General features: G+C 40.6%; 1 protein-coding gene across 1 annotated transcript; it reads right to left on the bottom strand.

Annotated features, from left to right (window-relative positions):
* Nucleotides 1–632: 632 nt before the first annotated feature.
* Nucleotides 633–20,862, bottom strand: LOC149525628 (uncharacterized). The gene is made up of 6 exons (XM_089770043.1): nt 20,702–20,862; nt 20,547–20,593; nt 7,932–8,076; nt 5,943–6,044; nt 2,656–2,764; nt 633–1,987 (listed from the first exon to the last, which is right to left on the bottom strand). Exons 3-6 carry the CDS (start codon nt 8,066–8,068, stop codon nt 1,886–1,888), a joined length of 450 nt encoding a protein of 149 aa, XP_089626169.1. The 5' UTR covers nt 8,069–8,076; nt 20,547–20,593; nt 20,702–20,862; the 3' UTR covers nt 633–1,885.
* Nucleotides 20,863–20,989: the final 127 nt, after the last annotated feature.

Below are 20,989 nucleotides of genomic sequence, written 5' to 3'. Positions count from 1 at the left end.
GTCTCCCTGGTCTGCTGGGGGGGGATGCAGTTAGTGCCCCCCCAGCAGACCAGGGAGACGTGGAGCAAAGCCCAGGGCCTGTGGTAGAGCAGGTGGGGCACTGCCGGTTGGTCCCGCAGCACCGCTCCTTGGCGCTACTGGACCAACCCGGCAGCACCCCAGCTGCTCTGCCCCAGGAGTCCTGATTCAGCCGCTGCTGATCAGTTTCAGCAGCGGCTGAATCAGGACGCCTGGAGCAGAGCAGCTGGGGTGCTGCTGGGTTGGTCCAGTAGCGCCGAGGAGCGGCCGCGCTACTGGACCAACCCAGCAGCACCCGAGCTGCTCTGCCCCAGGCGTCCCCAAGTCAGCCGCTACTGAAACTGACCAGCGGCTGACTACAGGAAGCCCAAGGCAGAGTTGCTCTGCCCCGGGCTTCCTGGAATCAGCTGCTGATCAGTTTCAGCAGCATCTGACTTGGGGACACCTGGGGTTCTTAAGTTGAATCTGTATGTAAGTCGGAATTGGTGTCCAGATTCAGCCGCTGTTGAAACTGATCAGTTTCAGCAGCGGCTGAATCTGGATGCCAGTTCCGACTTACATACAGATTCAACTTAAGAACAAACCTACAGTCCCTATCTTGTACGTAACCCGGGGACTGCCTGTAGTTCCTGAACAAAATGTTGTTCCATTCTTTTTGGTTATGGACCAGAATTTCACTGATCCTGGATCCATTTAGACAACTTACATTCTCAGGCCTCACACTGAGAAAAGTTGGCATGCTTAGAAACCTGATACAAATTGAATTTCCTATTCTGCCCCAGCTGTGTAAATTCTTTAAAGCCAGAGATGTTTAGAATTTCAGTGAACCACAACAACATATGAGCGATCAAAGGTTGAACAGCCACCATGCCGTAAGTATCCTTTTCCTTATTCATTTCAGTAAAATTTCCTTAATAACACCTGTGCCTTAATGGGGGAGGGGAAAAACAGGGGGAACTTGCTAAACTGGACTGGTTTTAGCATAAACTGTACTCACTAAACAGTTGTGGCTTTCAAAATAATAGGATATAGTTCAAAATAAATTCCCAGGAGTTGATTCTTCATAATCCCTTTAATTTTTGGGAGGAGTGATGCGGGGAAGACACCTCAAAGCAGACAGGTAAAATTTAGCCCTTAGCAAACTCAGAGTTTTGCCACTGACTTCTAAAGCACCAATGATTTCACATCAAGATTATAGGCTCTGACCTATATAAAACTTTTCTGTTCCATGTCCTACCAGGGAATCCTTGCAGGCCCAGTGGGAAAGGACTATTCAAGACATGACTGGACTGAAGATAAAGAGGCAGAGCTTCAGACAACTTAGTTGCTTACATAACTGTCATTTTATATGCTAGAGTTAGATGACAAATTAAGATGTTAGTCATTATAAGGACACTGTGCTGTCTTATCTTCTACTATACACTTCCACAGTTTGAGAAGTAAAATAATGACTCTGGAAAAACTTATTTCAAGCAACAATTTTCATTTAATTAAAAAATCTTTAAGATTTTCATCTTTGCTGTAAGATTAACAATGTACATGTTAAAGGATGACCAGCATTCCTTCTAAACCAACATTACCTTTAAAAATATTATGTAATTTGTTGCATAGAGAGACAAATTCTCTAATCACCTAGACTTATATATTTAAAAACTAGCAGTTCAGGCAGTTATCCAGCAACAACCCCATATTATTTTAAACATTTTTCTTTAAAAAAGTATGAAACAGCAGTGGCCCAGCACTAGCCTAGGTTTTAAATATAATAGGGATTTCATTAACACTTAAAAAAAAAACTAAAATGCCACCACCTGGGTGTTAAGTACAATGGTCAGAGTCCAGCAGTGACCTCTTATTGCAATGCTTCATATTAATTCTGCAATCCATAACTGACAGTCCACCAAAATAAGATGACAAACAGGGCTGCCGGCATCAACCTCAGGCACATGGACTTAAGAAGAAGCCTAGAAATCTGTTAATGAAGGGGGAAGGGGAAGAAACAGAAGCTTAATTAAAAATCATGAGTAGTACAGAAAAGGTAATATTCACACAGAATAGAAAGTAAGAGTAGACAAACACCTGGAGCAAGGGACTGAAAATTGGGACCTCCTGGGTTTTAGTTTTTGATTATTAAATGTGTATACCATAATTTGTCAGGTACTTAAGGATTCTTCAGGACCCAAGATATATACAAATATAACCAACAGCTGAACTTTTCATCCAGAATAGGAATTGTTTCACCCATTTACACTGAAAAGTCCCTTGGTTCATCCAAATGAATTAATCCAGACAGGATCTAGATTGCTGTCAAAGGGATTCTAGGCAGGCACAAGGATCTGCCCTCACGAATCCAATTGCAGAATCAGGATTTAGTCAGTGCTCTAAAGGCACTTGGACATAGAGTGGGTTTTTTTCTGTATCAAAAGGAATTTTCAGGGAAAGCTTGAACAAAGTACACAGGCTAAAAAAAATAGGCTTAATTCCACAGTCACATTACATGCTTAGCTTGCTGATGTCTAAACAAGTTAGGCATTCAAAGAAGACAGGACCTAAAAGTCAAACTCCAGTTGCTGCTTTTGTTACTACTCACTTTCCTAAAACAGAAAGTTGGAAGGATGTAAAAAAACAAACAAACCTTACCCAGCTTCCATGGGCAATAGTTCTCTTAGTCCAACCATTGTTCAAAAGACTTCTGAAACTTTCCCAAACATGCATGTGGAGTATTTTTAAAACATTCACAGCCATCCTGCTAACACACAAAACAAGAGTGGGATAAGAGTTATCCTACTAATTGAGATTCAATTTACAAATGAGTGGAATGGAGGAACAATTATTTGTTTTTAAATAAATCTAAACTACCTCATCACTTCCCTAAAAATTAGGAAGACTTGTGAACAGAACATAAAATTAAAAGCTTTTTTCCCCTCCTCTCACTGACCAATCTTGTATATTATATAATACCCTCAGCAAATTAAAGAAGTTCTGCACATAATATGCAAAGGGATAAGGATGAGTTCCTCTCAATGTTCTACCTTGGAAAGTCAATAGTGCACTCCCCGCCCAAAAAAATCCAACAACCTCCACCCAAAAAACCCCCCAAAAACGTGATCATCTGGAAACAGGGAGAATAGATTTTGTTGTACTTCATATATTCTTTCATCGGCTTATTTAGTCCCCTTCACTATAGTATCTTACCACTTCAGTCTTAATGTATTTATCCTTTCATGTCTCCCTTCCCCAGGTAAGGAAGCATTTCTATTTTATAGATGAGAAAGAATGGGATTTACTTAAGGTTGCACAACGAAGTATGCAGTGGTGTGGAGGGTAGCATCCAGTTTCTTAACCACATGACCAAACTTACTCCTTAAAACATATAGCTGAGCAATTTTAACAATTTACTCTTGACTCCCAATGAACCTTGTCCCAGGGCAGCAATCTAGGACTGGGTTGTGCTCTTCTATTAAATGGGTAATCAGGCTAGCTTCATGGTCAAGTCAGACCTGTCTGGATCTTGGTTCCAGGTTTGGTGTGAAGTGCAGGCCCTATTTTGTGGATATAGTCAAGTGCCCTCTAGCTGCTGAGTACCCATCCAGCTATGGGAGAGGAGAGTAAGTCAGCTACATGCTTTCAAGGGCTGCAATTACTTTCCTACTATGGATCAGGAAGGAGGGAAAGAGGCAGAATTGTATCTGAGGGGTGCCTGAAGTATAAATGTATTGGGGTGATGCATTTATACACCTCTTCCTGCTCAGCAGTATGGTTAAAGACCCTCTTGCCATGTGGTACCCATTTTTAAAAAACAATTAAATACTTTGTTTTAATTGTGGCATTCACATAGCTTCAGTCAAGGGAAACAAATTGCATTACATAAGAACATAAGAACGGCCGTACTGGGTCAGACCAAAGGTCCTTCTAGCCCAGTATCCTGTCTACCGACAGCGGCCAACACCAGGTGCCCCAGAGAGGGTGGACTGAAGACAATGATCAAGCGATTTGTCTCCTGCCATCTCTCTCCAGCCTCTGACCATCAGAGGCCAAGGACACCATTTTATCCCCTGGCTAATAGCCTTTTATGGACCTAACCTCCATGAAATTATCTAGCTTCTCTTTAAACTCTATTATAGTCCTAGTCTTCACAGCCTCCTCTGGCAAGGAGTTCCACAGGTTGACTACACGCTGTGTGAAGAAGAACTTTCTTTTATTCGTTTTAAACCTGCTACCCATTAATTTCATTTGGTGACCTCTAGTTCTTCTATTTAGGGAACTAATAAATAATTTTTCTTTATCGGCCCTCTCCACACCACTCATGATTTTATAGACCTCTATCATATCCCCCCTCAGTCTCCTTTTTTCTAAATTGAAAAGTCCCAGTTGCTTTAACCTCTCCTCATATGGGACCCATTCCAAACCCCTAATCATTTTAGTTGCCCTTTTCTGAACCCTTTCCAAGGCCAAAATATCTTTTTTGAGGTGAGGAGACCACATCTGTACACAGTATTCCAGATGTGGGCGTACCATAGTTTTATACAGGGGCAGTAAGATATTCTGGGTCTTATTTTCTATCCCTTTCCTAATAATTCCTAGCATCCTATTTGCCTTTTTGACCGCCGCTGCACACTGCGTGGAAGTTTTCAGAGAACTGTCCACGATAACTCCAAGATCCCTTTCCTGATTTGTGGTAGCCAGATTAGCCCCCCATCATACTGTACGTATAGTTGGGGTTATTTTTCCCAATGTGCATTACTTTACACTTACCCACATTAAATTTAATTTGCCATTTTGCTGCCCAATCACTGAGTTTGGTGAGATCATTTTGGAGTCCCTCACAGTCTGCTTCTGTCTTGACTATCCTAAACAGTTTTGTATCATCTACAAACTTTACTACCTCACTGCTTACCCCTTTCTCCAGATCATTTATGAATAAGTTGAAAAGGATTGGTCCCAGGTCTGACCCTTGGGGGACACCACTAGTTACCCCTCTCCAATCTGAAAATTTACCATTTATTCCTATCCTTTGTTTCCTGTCTTTTAATCAGTTCTCAATCCAAGAAAGGACCTTTCCTCTTATCCCATGGCCATGTAATTTACACAAGAGCCTTTGGTGAGGGACCTTGTCAAAGGCTTTCTGAAAATCCAAGTATACTATATCTACTGGATCCCCCTTATCCGCATGCTTGTTAACCCCTTCAAAGAACTCTAATAGATTAGTAAAACAAGATTTCCCTTTACAGAAACCATGTTGACTTTTGTCCAACAAATTATGTTCTTCTACATGCTTCACAATTTTATTCTTTACTATTGTTTCGACTAATTTGCCCGGTACTAAAGTTAGACTTACCGGTCTGTAATTGCCAGGATCGCCTCTAGAGCCCTTTTTAAATATTGGTGTCACGTTGGCTACCTTCCAGTCATTAGGTACGGAAGCCGATTTAAAGGATAGGTTACAAACTACAGATAATAGCTCCGCAATTTTCCATTTGAGTTCTTTTAGAACTCTTGGATGAATGCCATCCGGTCCCGGAGATTTGTTAACATTAAGTTTTTCTATTTGTTCCAAAACCTCCTCTAATGACACTTCAACCCGGGACAGTTCCTCAGATTCACCACCCACAAAGGACGGTGCAGATTCGGGAATCTCCCCAACGTCCTCAGCCGTGAAGACTGAAGCAAAGAAATCATTAGGTATCATTAAACTCTTTATTTCTCCCTTACCCCCCCCCCACTCTTCCTTCTCCCCAAAAATATACCAGAAGTAGAAACATCCAGGACAATTCCTTTTAAGACATTCTATGTACATTAACAGTAGTAAATAACAGGTAATTTTTAAATTTAGTGGTTCAATAGAAAAATGACTCATTACAGCGCACTGACTTCATCAAGTACCGCAGATGACAATCTGAACACTGAAAATATCCAACATGTTTTACCCCCGTGCAAGATGAAACAGCATATCCTCTAACTTCCTCGTGTATGTGCTGTTGAATTCATCCCCAATGACTGCCAGATGATGGCCAACTTGGGTGGCAGAGCTGTAAGAAGTAGTCAGCACATTTGTCAAAAAGGAAAACAGTTATGATACGTCAAAAAGCACTCAAGATGTAAAACATTACAAACAAGTGCTGATTATCAAACAACTTACTTTATAATTACTTCACTAACAAAGCATACAAGTAGGACACAAATATTTATCCCCAAGAACTTTTTAAATGTATATCCAGAATTGGGCCCCTAAATCCCATTGGGTACCTAAGAAAACCAGGTATTTTATCTGCGTGTTCAGCATTTGGAATTAGGTCACTTATTTAGGTAGAACTATCAGAGGGTGTTAGAAAAAACAGAACTTTTGTCCCCTGGGAAATTGTGATCTCAACATTTCTTGAATAGGAATGAAAAGTTGAAAAAGTTAAACTTTTTTCTGGACCAGAGATCAGAAAACTCCAACATGGCAAGTTTGCCATGTCAAAGTTTCAGACTAAGTTAAGTTTTAACTTTTGTCATGGAAAAAAAAATGGTGTCAGAAAATGGTGCTTCTTGGACAGGATAAATTTTCATTTGAAGTATTTCAGCTAACTCCCAGTAAATATAGAGCTAGGAGCCTACTTGTAATCATACATTTTTTTAATTTAAAAAAAACAACAACCCATGCTCTAAGTGCATATACATATGATGAAATCCTGTCCTTGGATACACATCCATGATTGACTGTGTATCTTGTTAATCAGTCTTTATAAAGCATCCTGAATATCTGTTATATAAAGGAGTAACTAAGTGCAAAGCGTGATGGTTTGGGATTTGAAGTAGGAATTTCAAAAGTGCCTAAAAATGACTTAGGAACCCAGGTTGAAGTCCTAAATCATTTAGGCACATTTGAAAATCACACCCTTTGTAATTTAAAAGGCTGCCTCTCTTGACCTTTTAAATTACCAGTCATGACAGTGTAAATGTCTTACTGCCAACTTCCAGAGACAATTGCTGGGGCTGAACAGACCTCTTTGTAGACCGTGGGCTCAAATCAATTTCCTTTGGTGATCTATCAGAATTAAGTAATCTTCAAAACAAGTTATAGTACAGATTCTTACTCTGTGCAGCATTTTGATGAGTGATGTCTTAGTCTATTACTGATACTGTTATTATCTGTGGACAGTTCTGCCAATGCTAGCTTCTGGAAAGCAAGTGCAGTCTAGCAAATAAATTATGCTACCCTTATGCTACAAAACATCTGAAAATACTGCATATTCCTAAATGGACATTAAAATAATTTGTCAGGAAACTTGTAAAATACTGGATCACAGAAATTGGGGGGAAATTGTTTTTTATATCCCTCTGCTAATGGTATATATTCAGTAGTTGGGGTATGCAAATATCTACTGTATTATGGAGTCTTGCACTGGAAGATTTATGGAAAAAATCTCAGGAAAACTTGAAACAGGGTTTCAAAGGCAAGAAGGATAAATCCATGGCAGGAAAGCAGGTAGATGTTTGCCACTGACACAGGTGTTCAGTTTACAATTCCTTTTTGGAGGAGAATGTTTGTTTTATTTCTCAAACAACATAGAAAAATATTCACAAGCACAGAAGACAGATTACGACCCCTAGAAACAAAATATATCTCAGAAGCCATTAACAAAAGCCAAGTCTCTTCCCCCAAATCTCCACTCACAAGAGGTGGCTAGGAAACTGTAAAAACATGGCTTCCTCAGCTGCTTATTACAACAGCTGGGCTCCTAATGAATAGCCACATCTGTGACTTCATGCTGAACATGAAAGGTGAAATCGTCTAATGCATAACAGGGCTACAGGTCACCTACAACCATGTTTATTTTGTGTATCATGAATTTTCACTAATTATTTAGCTCAATAAATATTCTTGATGGGGGGAGGAGGTCTGTGTGGGGAGAATTAGTACAATATGATACCTGATATTCAACTCCATTTGCTCTATGGTGTCTGGAAGCGTTAAGAGTCTACTGTGGCTTTCCTCATTTGGTACTGCTGCTCCACTTTGGTTACGAGAGAGAACAAAATGCCTGGGGATTCTTCTTGGTTGAGACATACTTTATTCTAAAGGAAATTAAAGGAAAAGCCTTAACATTCTGTGTTCAAATGTGTTGTCATGGGGAATATCTTTCATTTTAGTTACAAATACTGTTTTAAATATTTAGCTATTCTTTCAGAACATAAGTATTTCTACATTGCAAGGCAGAGACAAAGAACCATGGACAATTTTCAGAAGACTTAAATAAACGAGTATATTCAGTAGCTTTCAGTTAGCTGAAATTGAAACAGTATGAAATTCCGAACTGCAACAGAATATTCTAGAAATAGGCTACATACATCAGGATGCCCTCCTGTTACGTTTGCAGCACCTACTACAGGGAGCTTCCTTCACACACAAATCACTCCAACTGATGCTCTGTCTACACTGCAAAGGTTTGGGACAGAAGTACTAATGACACGCAAAAGTTGCCAAACATCAAAACCGGTCAAACCAGTTTTTAAACCTCCCATTGTCGGCATTTCATGGCCACGTTGCTTTGCTCTGATGACAGGGTATTGGTAATATGGGTAAGCATCACACAGTGCAGTGTTGTGGGGAAACAGAGCTGATCCCTGTTCTTCTTGGGATTCCCTTGTAGCTCTGTGAGCTCTCTGTGCTAAGGAATGTCAAAGCAGCACAGCAGTCTCTCCAGCCCTCCCCCTGTAGCAGCGGCCTACCTGCCTCTATGTTCCTAGCAGGGCAGAACAGGAGTATTCTAATTATTTATTGTTTGTTCCCCAAATGGAGCAGGTTACTCAGCTGTCAGACACTTCCTGGAGTTTTGACATGGGAGGAGTGCATCCCTGCAAGGCAGCAAAGATCACAAAACTCTGAACACAGACACCAAGGCAGGCACTATGAAAAACTAACCTTGCTACAAACAAATAGCAGTCTATAATGGCTCTTTGTTGACAATAAAGAGGAAGAAAAAAAATGTTCTTGTGGGGTGGAAGTTTTTTTTCACTGAAACTGGGTGTTTTTTCGATAAGTCACACTGCAGTGTAAACACTCTGTTTTGTCTCAAAGACATTTTTTGGCAACAAAATGTGCCAGTATAGACAAGGCCTGATTAAAGCCCCAATTCAGGAAGATACCTAAACACACACCGGACTTTAATGGGACTACATAATAGGGATGTTAAATTGTGTTTAAACAGCTAATTGAGTAGTTGATGGAATTTTCATTTACTACTCGATTAGTCGATGGGGGGGGGGACTGCAGAGCCGCAGCAGGGTTAGCTCCCAGACTTAGGGAGCTAACCCTACTGAAGCTCTACCTTTCTAAATGTATTAAGAGCCTAGTGGCTCTTAATACTTCTAAAAAGCAGAGGCACAGAGTCTAGGACCAGGTGTGAGCCGGGAGAGCTAATTCCTGGGTCGCACCTGGTCTCTTTCCCCCTCCCTCCACCTCCAGCCTCTGCCTCCCTTGCCCTCCCAAAGAGATGGTGCTGGGGGAACCTGCTTTTAAGCCAGCTCTCCCAGCACCAGCTCTTGCTCCCCCCAACCTTTGCTGCCTCTCTGACAGAGGGAACAAGTAGGGGGAAGCGACTAGTAGAGTCACTACTCGACTACCCGTTAAGCATATACTTATCAGATAGTCGCTTACATCCCTACTACATACATGCTTAAAGTTAGGCACATAAGTATCTTCCTGAGCTGGGCCCTAAGGCTGCAATCCAAGCTACAAAGAACTCATTACAGAATCAGAGTGTAGGGTCTCAGCCCTGCAAAGATTAAAGCATATGAGTGACTTCATGCATATGAGCAGTCCAATTGACTTCAGGGGTATATCTACACTGCAATTAAATACCTGCAACTGCCCTGAATCAGCCAATTCAAGCATGTGGGGGCTCAGGCTACAGGGCTGTTTGTTAGTTTTAATTGCAATGTGGATGGTCAGGCTCAGGTTGTAGCTTTGGGATCCTTCGACCTGCCATGGTCCCAGAGCCCAGACTCTAGCCTAAGCATCAACACTGCAGTTAAACAGTCCAGTAGCCTGAGTCAACTGACATGGGCCAATCATAGTTGTTTTTAAATTGCAGTGTAGATTAGGGACGTAAGCGACTAGTTGACTATCTGATATGCCAAAGCTTATTGTATAGTAGACTAGTCCTTCAACTAGTTGCTTCCCTCTCCTCTTGCTGACTCTATCAGAGGCAGCAAAGGGGGGAGCAGGAGCCAGTGCTAGGGGAAGCCAGCTTAAAAGCCAGTTCCCATAGCACCATCTCTGCGGGAGGCAGTAGGGTAGCGGGGACAAGGTGCAAGCTTGGAATCAGCTGATTCCCGACTTGTGCCCAGAGAAGCCGTGCCTCTGCTTTTTAAACGTATTAAGAGCCTGCCAGCTATTAATATGTTTAAAAAGCAGAAGTGCAGCAGGGGGGACCTGGCGTGAGCCAGGAATCAGCTGGCCTGGCTCGCACCAGGTTCTCCCTCTCCCCTCCACCGCCCCCTCCACACACACTATGCACCAGCCTTTTAAATGCATTAAGAGCTGGCAGACTCTCAATACATTTAAAAGGCAGCGCCACAGCGGGGTTAGCTTCTGGCTCTGAGAACCCCATTGTGGCTCTCTCACTTACTGACTAGTCCATTAGTTGATTAAATGAAATTTAACATCCCTAGTGTAGAAATAGTTCTCCTTCCCCCCCCAGCTCCCCCTCTCTCGGGACTACTTGTATGCACAGTTACCAGTATGCTTAAGTCTCTGCAGAATTAGGTCCCATGGCAGAAATTGGTCCTGCTCCTATTAAAGTAAATGGCAAAATTCCATGGATTTCAGAAGAGGCAGGAACAAGCCCTTAAGTACTTTTTGGAAGCTTTACCTAATTACCAAAAAATGCTAAAGATCTTCTCTATTAAGCAGCACTCAAGACACCAAGGCTGTGTCTATATTAGCGCGATCTTGCGCCAAAGCGGCCACCTTTGCACAAAAACATGCTGCCTGTCTACACAGGCGTGGAGTTCTTGCATAAGAACACTGACGTTCTAACGTGTGAAATCAGTGCTTCTTGCGCAAGACCTATGATGCTCCCGCTCAGGAATAAGCCCTCTTGCGCAACTGTTCTTGCACAAGAGGCCAGTGTAGACAAGCAACATGAATTTCTTGCGCAAGAAAGCCCGATGGCTAAAATGGCCATCAGAGCTTTCTTGCACAAGAGAATGTCTACACTGGCACAGATGCTCTTGCGCAAAAGCACATCTCTTGCGCAAAGGCACGTGCCAGCATAGACGCTCTCATGTGCAAATACTCTAACGCAAAAACTCTTCCGTTAAAGAGTATTTGCGCAAAATCTTGCCAATGTAGACATAGCCCAACAGTATAGAATATGCTTTTACTGCAGTTTTCATTAGTGGGTTTTTTTAAACTTGAATGAAATTACCAAGTAAGATGATAGGGCTGTGCAATGAGACTATTTAAGAAACTGTACAAACAGTTGAGCAGCCACCTCGCTCACTTAAGTCATCCCTTGTTACTTCTACAGACAAGCTGGCTATGCTGGATCTCTTTGATCCTTTGGGCTCTTGACTGAAGTCATTAGCTGCCTTTAGGACATAATTTATTTTTGGATAACATATTTAAGATTACCCTATTACTGCCTTAAAAGGTAAGGGAGGAGACAAACTACATCATCTTGAATTAGTCTGAGAATTTCTTTTGTTGGCAGACTGGCTGGTCAATTGCTTTTCCTTAAGCCCGATTTCTTTGTCCTTTTAGGTACATTTTACTAGTCCCACAGAAAAACAGTAACATAGACTACTCAGTTACAGAACTAAAGGAGGCAAAGGTATTTGCCATGCTGATCATGTTAACTTGTTTCACATAATGCTAATAAAATGTGAAAAATCTGCATTCCTTATATGCAATTGTTTTTTTCTAGATTGTATGCTCTTTGGGACATGGCCTATGTCTTTCTTCAGTATTTGGGAAAATGCCTCTGTAGTTAATGGGTACAACCATAAATATTTAACAATATTACATCTACATTCTTGCATAAATAGCCACAAATATAACTGGAACCTGCCAACGAACAGCTAATAGTATTTGACTCTACAAAATTAAAGAATCTTCGTATTAATAAAACTTAATGATTTCCATATTTATATAGAAAGGAATGTGATGGCTCAGTTATGCATGACAAATATTAAAGTTCAATATAGCTACACAATTTATCATATGCTTTGTATTTGCCAAACTATTCACTATTTTTTTAAATATATGGTAATAAAAGCAGCAGTTCTGAGTTTTATTGCAGACTCTGCCACTGAGTTGCATTATCTTGTACAAATCACTTAAAGATAGATTAACTGTCCAAAAAGTACTGTCAAATGTACACAGTGAACACTGTAAAACAAGAGAAAAAATACTTTCTAAACAGCAGTGCTTCTTGCAATACTAAGATATAAAAATCATACTTCCATTTGAAAATTTAAGTTCAGTGTCTTTGCAATACTTAAAAGCACTTAGATTCTTGAATAAGGTACTGTGGAGGTGTAAAGGATTATTATATGGAGTAAAATACAAAAGGCATTAAATGCTGATATTAAAACTGCATGTCAGTAACTATCCCTGGACCGAACAATAGTGCATCGAGGAAACTTCTCTAATTTTTTTTTCCATATCTAGAATAGAAAGAGGTTGGTTTCAGACAGACATTTCCACTGCATGGCTCTTCATCTATAGGAGATGAAAACTGAGGTCTGAAAATGACCTATAATAAGACTATGCATTACAGAAATCAGACATGTAAACAAACCATACAATATCCTAACAAAAGCCTAAAGCACAACATATGCTACCTCACACCTGTTATGATAATACCTTCCTCCCACAGGCTAAAAAAGAAACTGTCATATATTAGATCATGCTGCTCAGAATTCAGCTGCAGCCTGGTATGCTGTTTTTGCCAACCAACTTGTCTGAATATTAGAGCAAGGAAGCTATAACAAAGAAGGTATTTATAATAGTATTCCATGGTGTTGTGACTGCCCTGTCAGAGGCAGACTTACCATGACTGACATGCTAAAGACATGTGATACAAATACGCTATATAGTGTCAGACTTAACAGTCCTAAAGTTTAAAAACAAATATTCTGAATCAGTCCCTATATTGATTAAAAAAATCAAGTCACAAAATGGCATATTAATTCTGCAAAAGCAGTGTTAATCTGGCCTGTTTTCTATCCTGACTACAGCCCTACAGAGAACTGGGCAAGTGAAAAATTTCCTTTTGCTGGAACACTCCTGAAATGACTTTGGAGAGTCTGCAGAGACTTTGGTGAGCCCAATGAATGAATGGCGTAACTTCCACTTGTCCCTCCTTTTTTCCAGGTACATAAGTGTGTAAGAAGCAAACTGTATTTGACTTGTAGAATGTAGGCACACTGTGAATACCTTAACATTTCAAACATTATCTAACCTTTTCAACTCTGAGGGGAAAGTGTGTTTAAAAAAAAAAATCAAACTAGAGTACTTGCCAAATGTCATTCTCCTGTGCAAGGACCTCATTCAGCAAGGCATATGCTTAACTTTAATGGCATCATGGACGCCAATGGCTAAGATTATGGTTTTTTAAAGTTAAACGTGCTTTGCTGAATCAAGGCTTAAACCCAGATGTTTTTTTTTAAATTATCAGTACTTCTATAGGCTTGGTATAAAGGCCCTGAATGAACATAACTATAGTTACATAACATAGAACCTTTGGAAGAGATAGTATCTGAACTCTGTCTCCTGAATTTTAGTGGACAACTAAAAAAACCGCACAATGATTATGAATATACTACCTATTATTGTTATAAGTAACATCTAAGATTTCAAGTAATCTTAGATGGCTAAGGGGGAAAATCTTTCCTTTTGTAGACTTGACAACTCTTTGTGGTTAGTCTGTTATCTCTATTTGTGGTATTTCCACTCAGCAAAAGGGGACAGGAAAACATTTATTTAAAAATAGGAAATGTGGTTAGGGCAGAGGCGGTTGGGGATAAACACAGGACCTGAAATTAATTTGAACTCTTTTTAAAAGATACTGCCAACAAGAAATCTAAGCCAATTGAAAAAGAGAGTCACCCTGATCTTGCAATTGAAGCAGTTTCAAAATTCTATTTAACAGAGCTATGCCTTGCTAAAACAAAATGAAACTAAAGGGATGATGTGATGTGTCAGTCATAGGTGGAGGAAACATAGCCTGAAAATAGTAAACTACAGCTGACAGATCCAGTGCAAGTCATGGAGACAATCCTGCAGTTTTTACTCACTTGAGTAGTTCAGATATTTTTCCGGGTGCCTACCCATGTAAGTAAGGACTGTGGGATGGGACCTTTTACTCCTTACTCTTTACTGTAAGGTATCAAGGCATATCTCAAACTGTTTCAGATTCCACCATCTGTGTATGCAAACTGAAATTTAAATGGAAAACAAATAGAGGGTTGGTTGTTTGCATACATGTCTCCACTACATAGCCTACTATTCCAAAACATGACATCATGCTCAACTTTGCAAATACAAATCCTATTCATTTTACACAGGCACCTCTTTTGTACAATGGAAGATTAAAAGCTAATTAACATAAAAGAAAAAGTAGTATATTAGCATTTCTCTCTGTAGGAAAATATTCTAAGCCCCAAGTTATTACATTTTAGGAAGTTCTAGATACTATTGATGCTTAAAATTCAGGGGTAAGTGACCGCTACTCATTTTTCTGGTTAAGCTTCAGGAGTCTCAGTTCCCTAACTGGTCAGAAGCAATGATCTGCTCGTCCTTTGCTTCCCACCATTTTCTCTGGCAACTTTAATGATCTTGACCACTGTTTAAATGTAAATAGTAGTTAACACAGCCTCAAACTGTTCTATAAAGACACAGTTTTTTCCTAGAACTATAATATGCATTGTTTACTTTATTCTTTTCATTTCCATTATATTTTTATATTCACTAATTTAATCATTCCTGCAACATTTTGTACAACTAATATTGATATAAAAGCCTTTACCTCAGAAGTTAATGAATCAACCAGTTAATTCCATGGACGGGGGAGGGGGAGGGGGGAGCCCACTTCTAAAATAACAATGATAACCTCCATACTGGTAGAAAAATGAAATTTCTAAGGGATGTTAGGCGATGAACCAAGAATACTGAATTCCTATAAAGGAATCCCACATGTGATCTAAGGATGTTAAGAATCGCGTAACTGATTAATCGCGTAGTCGATACAATTTGTATCTACTACACAATTAGTCGATAAGGGGCCTCACTGCGGTTCTGCAGTTTAAATGTAGTAGGAGCTGGGTGCACAGGCAGCCCGGCTCTTACTGCATTTAAACTGCAGAGCCACAGTGGGGGTAGGTCCCAGACCCGGCACGAGCTCTTACGACATTTAAAATGCAGAGCCACAGCAGCCTGGAAGCCGATGAGAGCCAGGAATGAGCAGTCCTGATTCCTGTTGGGTCCTGGACTGCTGCACCTCTGCCTCCTGCCCCACATGGCGGAGACAGTACTGGGGGGAACTGGCTTTTAAGCCATCTCCCCCGGCACCAGCTCCTGCTCCCCCCCACCTTGCTGCCTCTGATGTAAAGGCAGAACGGGGAGGAAAAACAAGTAGTTTAGTGCCTAGGCTTATCAGGTAGTCAACTATTGGACTAGTCATTTATATCCCTAATATGATCAATAACTACATGGAAAAAGGTATCTCACTGGCAGACACAGAATTTCCTTTGTTTTGTGATAATTATATGTGTTACAGAAATATCACTGATCTTTTTATATTTGCTTTATTCTACTTGCTATCAAAGAATTATGCTAGTATTATTTTTCTATCCCCCCCCCCAGAAAGTTTTGCTTTAGCATTGTTACTTTTGTCCTTTGCTTTCCTCAGCCCCCCCAAAATGCAAATCTTTAAAATGACATAAAAACAATTATCAAAGTTGTCTTCATACAAGCTGTGGAAGATAGACATGAAAACATGTTTTTTTGGTAATGTGGGTAGACCACAAAGCAGCAGAAAATACTTTTTCTTCTATTAGGGTATACATTTCTTCTAAAATAAAGAGTTTTATAGTGTGGTGGTATCTTTTCACATTGAAGGTTTAGTTTTTTTAAAAAAAAACCATGGTCATAATACTAAGTTCAGGAAGGACCATTGTTATATATAGGCAGACTGGACTAACATAAGCCAGAGAACTTCCTCAAAATAATTCCTAGAGCAGATAGTTTAGAAAAACAACCAATCGTGATTTAAAAACTGTCAGTGGTGGAGAATTTACCAGAATCCTTGGTAAATTGTTCCAACAGTTAATTGCTCTCATTGTCAGAAGTTTCAGAGTGGTAGCCATGTTGGTGTGTTTCAACAAAAACAAGGAGGAATCCCGTGGCATCTTAAAGGATAAGGAATTTATTTGGGCATATGCTTTCATGGGCTGGAAACAAAGTGGGTTCCAACCCACAAAAGCTTATGCCTAAATAAATGTGCTTATTCTTTAAGGTGCCACAGGATTCCTCCTTGTTAATACAATCAAATGTACACCTTATTTCCAGTCTGAATTTGCCCAGATTCAACTTCCAGCCATCAGCTCATATTATGCCTTTTCCTGCTAGACTGAATTGTCCATTATTAAATATTTGATCCCCATGTATATTAATCAAGTCACCCTTAATCTTCTCTCAGTTAATCTGCACTGAGCTCTTTGAATTTATCATGACCACATGAAAAGAACAGATTTTTTTGGTAGTTAACTGTGAGGGAACTCTGTGCTACACATTTTTGCCAGTCAAAGCATTTTAAAGCATCTCTCCAATGGTATTCAAATTAGCAGCATGTGTAGCATCTCAAGAGACACAGTATGTAAATCAAAGTCTTTGGTTTAAGAAGAAGCCAACATTGCTTAATTGAAGTAACTGCAACCTGAGTTTCCAAACAGGAAGAGAAGTCAGGACAGCTATTACCATAGCCCCTTGTTTTAAACACAATATTCACCAGTGTTGGAATTCACCATCATGTTCACTGTGGTGGTTGTCATGTCCATCTTTATACTTAGTAAATTTCTGTCACTTATCCAAAGAAGGCTCAGGTGAGTAATGTCAGCATTTGTTTGAGCTCCCTTCCTCAAAGGATGCTTTTTGAATTAGGGCCTTAATCCTTTCAACTTTGGGCAGAGAAAGTCAAAATTACTCATTACAATCTATCTCCATACTTCAAACACAAAAGCACCTTTAGATGACAACAGAAATAGAAAGTTTTATTTCATTGTACATTTTGCTGCGTCCTCCATTAAGGATAGATCAATTTAGAGGCTTTACTGATAACCACCACCTTAAGTCATGTTACCATAGACTTGTAAGCAACAATTCCATAATGATTGTAAACTAATTGAAGCCAAAAAAACCCTCCAAAACCACATTTTATTTAATGTACTGGACCTGTTAGAAATGTCACTTGAAAGGCAAACTGTTTTCTGAATAATGTAAAACTTTGAAAAGCTACAGTTCCTCCATTTTAGTCACAACATTTTTTAAAGAAAAATAAGATAACTACGTGTCTTTAACTCAGTCAAATCAGTTGTGACAAACCAAAGAAAGTGGCACTCCCATTTTAATCAATTTTTTTTGTAATTATTTTTAAAAACAGGAAAAAATTAGGGTATTTCATCCTTAATAAACGGAAGGATTAGATTTGAATGTGATATCTATGGATCCACTGCTGCCATCTTTACTCACCTTAGGTCTGATCCTAAATCTCTTAAACAAATAAAAGTTTTACCACTGACTTCAATGGGAGCAGGATCAAGCCCATAATGTAGAACCTAATCTGCTAGTGGTCCCAGGGCACGTCTATACAGCGGGGCTAAAGTCAAAATAAGCTACACAACTTGAGGTATGTCAATTGCACAGCTTAAGCGGAAATAGCTCATTTCAGCTTTTGGCGCTGTCTACACAGCAGGAAGTCTGAGAGCACTCTTCCTCCAACTTCCCTTACTCCTCATACAACGAGGGTTACAGGAGTCTGAGTAAGAAGTCCTTCAGCTCGACATTATTTGACATTATGTCAAAATAACTGCTTGTAGTGTAAATGCGGATTTGGTTATTTCAGAATAACATCAGATATTCTGAAATAATGCTGCTGTGTAGACATAACACCATTGTCCAGTGCGACATGAGTAGGGTTTGCAGAACTGAAACCATAATTATGCCTTTTGTCACCTTATAGACAGTCTTATGTTGACATGATCTGCACCAAAACCCATTTAAGGATAGTTCTGGAAAAACAAGTTGACCAAATTGCAGCAGACTTTCTTAATTTTTTGCTTTTTGTTAGATCATGAGAATATCTAAATTGGCTTTTTAATATCAAAATGGAAAAAGCACCTTCAGCTAATGGGCTGAGAACGTTTTATTTTTAGTTATACAATTACAAAAATTTAGACCTGAGTGATGTGGGCTAGTTGTTATGGCTTGCCACTGGCTGTCTTTGATCAGAAGATATTTAACTCCACATATTAATGAGGATTATCTCATTCCCAAAACCATTAACGCTGAACTGTCTAGCAACTTCTTTGCTTTGCTGTCTCTGCGGTTACTGACTGGTTCTGGTGTCGGGTGAACCAGCTCAAAATAGAGGAACTATACCTATCTGGTTCCCCCAAAGCTGAGGGACATTTGAGTAAGCATTATAGCTGGGACAGAGGTTGATTATGCAAACTTACTGAAATAAGCTTTAGCTGTACATACAGGATACAGGCCTGTAGGTTTCTTGCATTACAGCTTAATACCAATACCTACTGTATCTAAATAATTAATACATTGATAAATTAGTATAAATTAGCCAATATGACAGGTAAGTAACTTAATCTTATAGGCTATAGAACACTCAAACTTTTAATGCAACATTATCCAAAGCACTTTTTTATGCATGGCAGTGTGTGAAGGGAATGAAGATGAGGAACACTTGTCTTGTTTTTCTAAAAGGAAAGAGGATTTCTGATAAGACATAAAATAGTACAGTTCAACTAGAGGTTAATAGTCACATCTCAACTTAAACCCATGTGAATATGATTTATAATAGGCCTGCTATCAGTTTTCACCACATTTGTGTAACAGCACTTTCTGATATGATCTAGACATCTGAATTCTCTCCTCCACACTGACTTTATTATATCACTGCCTGCATTTAGTCAAAAGATTGTTTGTTTTAGTTGCAGTCATAACAGGGATTCAAGAGTCCATAAGATTGTGTGAATTTATTAATTCTAACAGCTCAAGAATCCTGCTGTCAATAACTTCAGCACTCAAGAAATGTACACATTTTTACAAACTAAAGAGGAAGACAGGGAAAAAGCTATTGAACAATATATTTTTACATTTCCAGGGACAATCTCTAGGTACAAATGTAGCCACAAACTTTAGTCTTCCTCAACAGGCCATTTTAATTTTATTTCCTGGTGTGCTGAGAGAAAGTACAAATTCTCAACGAATTTGTTTAGAATACACCTCGACTATAGTAGTGGAGTTAAAAAAAACTACCAGAAACACTTTTTGAAAAAATATACAGTATATTTCCCTTTTAAAACCCTGCTGTAAAAATAAACAATCCAAGAAAATCTTCAACCCCTCCCTCTTCCATACAGCAGTATCAGATCGAGGCCTCTGCCCTCTACCCATCAATCTTAAAAACAAACACATTTATTGCCTAAAAGGGTCCGTACCTTTTGCATTATGAAAATTTAATAGATCCACTCAAGTTACTAATAATGAAAGTCAGTCACTCTAGGGTTTTTTTTTTTAATCCTATAAAGATTTTATTTTCCAGGCACTAAAGGCCTCATTCTACATCTATTAAAGTCTACTGAAAAATACCAGTTGCTTTAAATAAATGCAGGACTGGATTCTCAGAGGAAACGTCTTTGACATGCACATGATCCTTAAAGGCAGTTCAACACAATATATTAAGCCATACATCTCGGTTATTTCCCCTCTTTTAAAATAAAAGCTTTTTAATTGTTGTAACAGGTGATAGGTTTCTACTGATGTTGCCTTCGCTGTTTAAAAAAAAAAAACTTTCTTAAGGTTTCTAGTGTCTCTCCAATAAGAATGGGTTTGAAAAATAAACTGACCCTGCTGAGATTTGACTAAAACGAAAGCTTATCAACGTATCACAGTTCTAGACAGTCGCTCCTCTCACCAGCAAACTCGCCGCCCGCAGTGCGCCAGCGTGCACAGCGCACTTCGAGACAAGCAAAGGCGCTGCAGCGACGCGGCGCTAGCTCTGCGAAGGTGAAGGGAAGGGAGCTGAACTCGCTCCACACGCCGTCCCGCGTGACAGCGCCTACTGCCCTCCTGAGGTCTCCGCTCCTGCATGTGCACTGAGGGCAGGGGCTGAGCCCCTCACTCTTCGTAGCTCCGGGGCCAGCCGACAAGCAAGCCCCTCTCCAGAGCCAGCGCACCCTCCAGCCCCAGCCCCCTCCCTGCGCCCCGCCTGGCAGGCGAAACCCTCGGGTGCCGCTGCCCCTACCTTGGCTGCGCCCGCCTTCTCTGGCCGGTGTGGAAGCGACCGCTGCCCTGCAGACACACAGAGACACAGGCCTTAGTGCACCGCGCCCCAGCCCCCCTGCGGCCTGGACAAGGCAGGGGCTGACCCGCGGGCAGCTCCCGGGCCACTTTACTCACCGCAGCGTCACTTGCAGAACGGCCCCTATTGTGCCCGCGCTGCGCCTGCCGCCGACTCGCCCAGGGAGGCTCCTGCGCCGCGCCCCGCCCTGCTCCCGGAGCTCCAACCACCTCTCCCCGGCCCGCCCCTGTGTGTCGCCGCGGAGCCGCCTGCCCAGCCCCGGCATGTGCCGCCGGTGCTTCTGCCCATGCTCGGAGCGGCTGCGAACCTCACCCCTCCACCCGGGGCTGCACGGAGCGTGGCCGAGCCTGCCCCCAAATGTTCCCAGCGCGACACGGAGTGGCGGG

The sequence above is a fragment of the Pelodiscus sinensis genome, chromosome 1 (genome assembly GCF_052426305.1).
Source record: "Pelodiscus sinensis isolate ZL-2025 chromosome 1, ASM5242630v1, whole genome shotgun sequence".
NCBI classification, from domain to species: Eukaryota; Metazoa; Chordata; order Testudines; family Trionychidae; genus Pelodiscus; species Pelodiscus sinensis.
The sequence above is the reverse complement of the archived record's forward strand: the minus strand, read 5'-3'. Positions and strand labels throughout refer to the sequence as shown.

Bases quoted from the DNA above. Each gene is read 5' to 3' on its own strand.
- LOC149525628 (XM_089770043.1), bottom strand. From the start codon at position 8,068: ATGTCTCAACCAAGAAGAATCCCCAGGCATTTTGTTCTCTCTCGTAAC. The intron at 2,765-5,942 runs GTAAAACATGTT...TTTGTGTGTTAG, and splicing joins CTGTTTCATCTTGCACGGGG to CAGGATGGCTGTGAATGTTT. The intron at 1,988-2,655 runs GTAAGGTTTGTT...CTTCATTAACAG, and splicing joins CTATTGCCCATGGAAGCTGG to ATTTCTAGGCTTCTTCTTAA.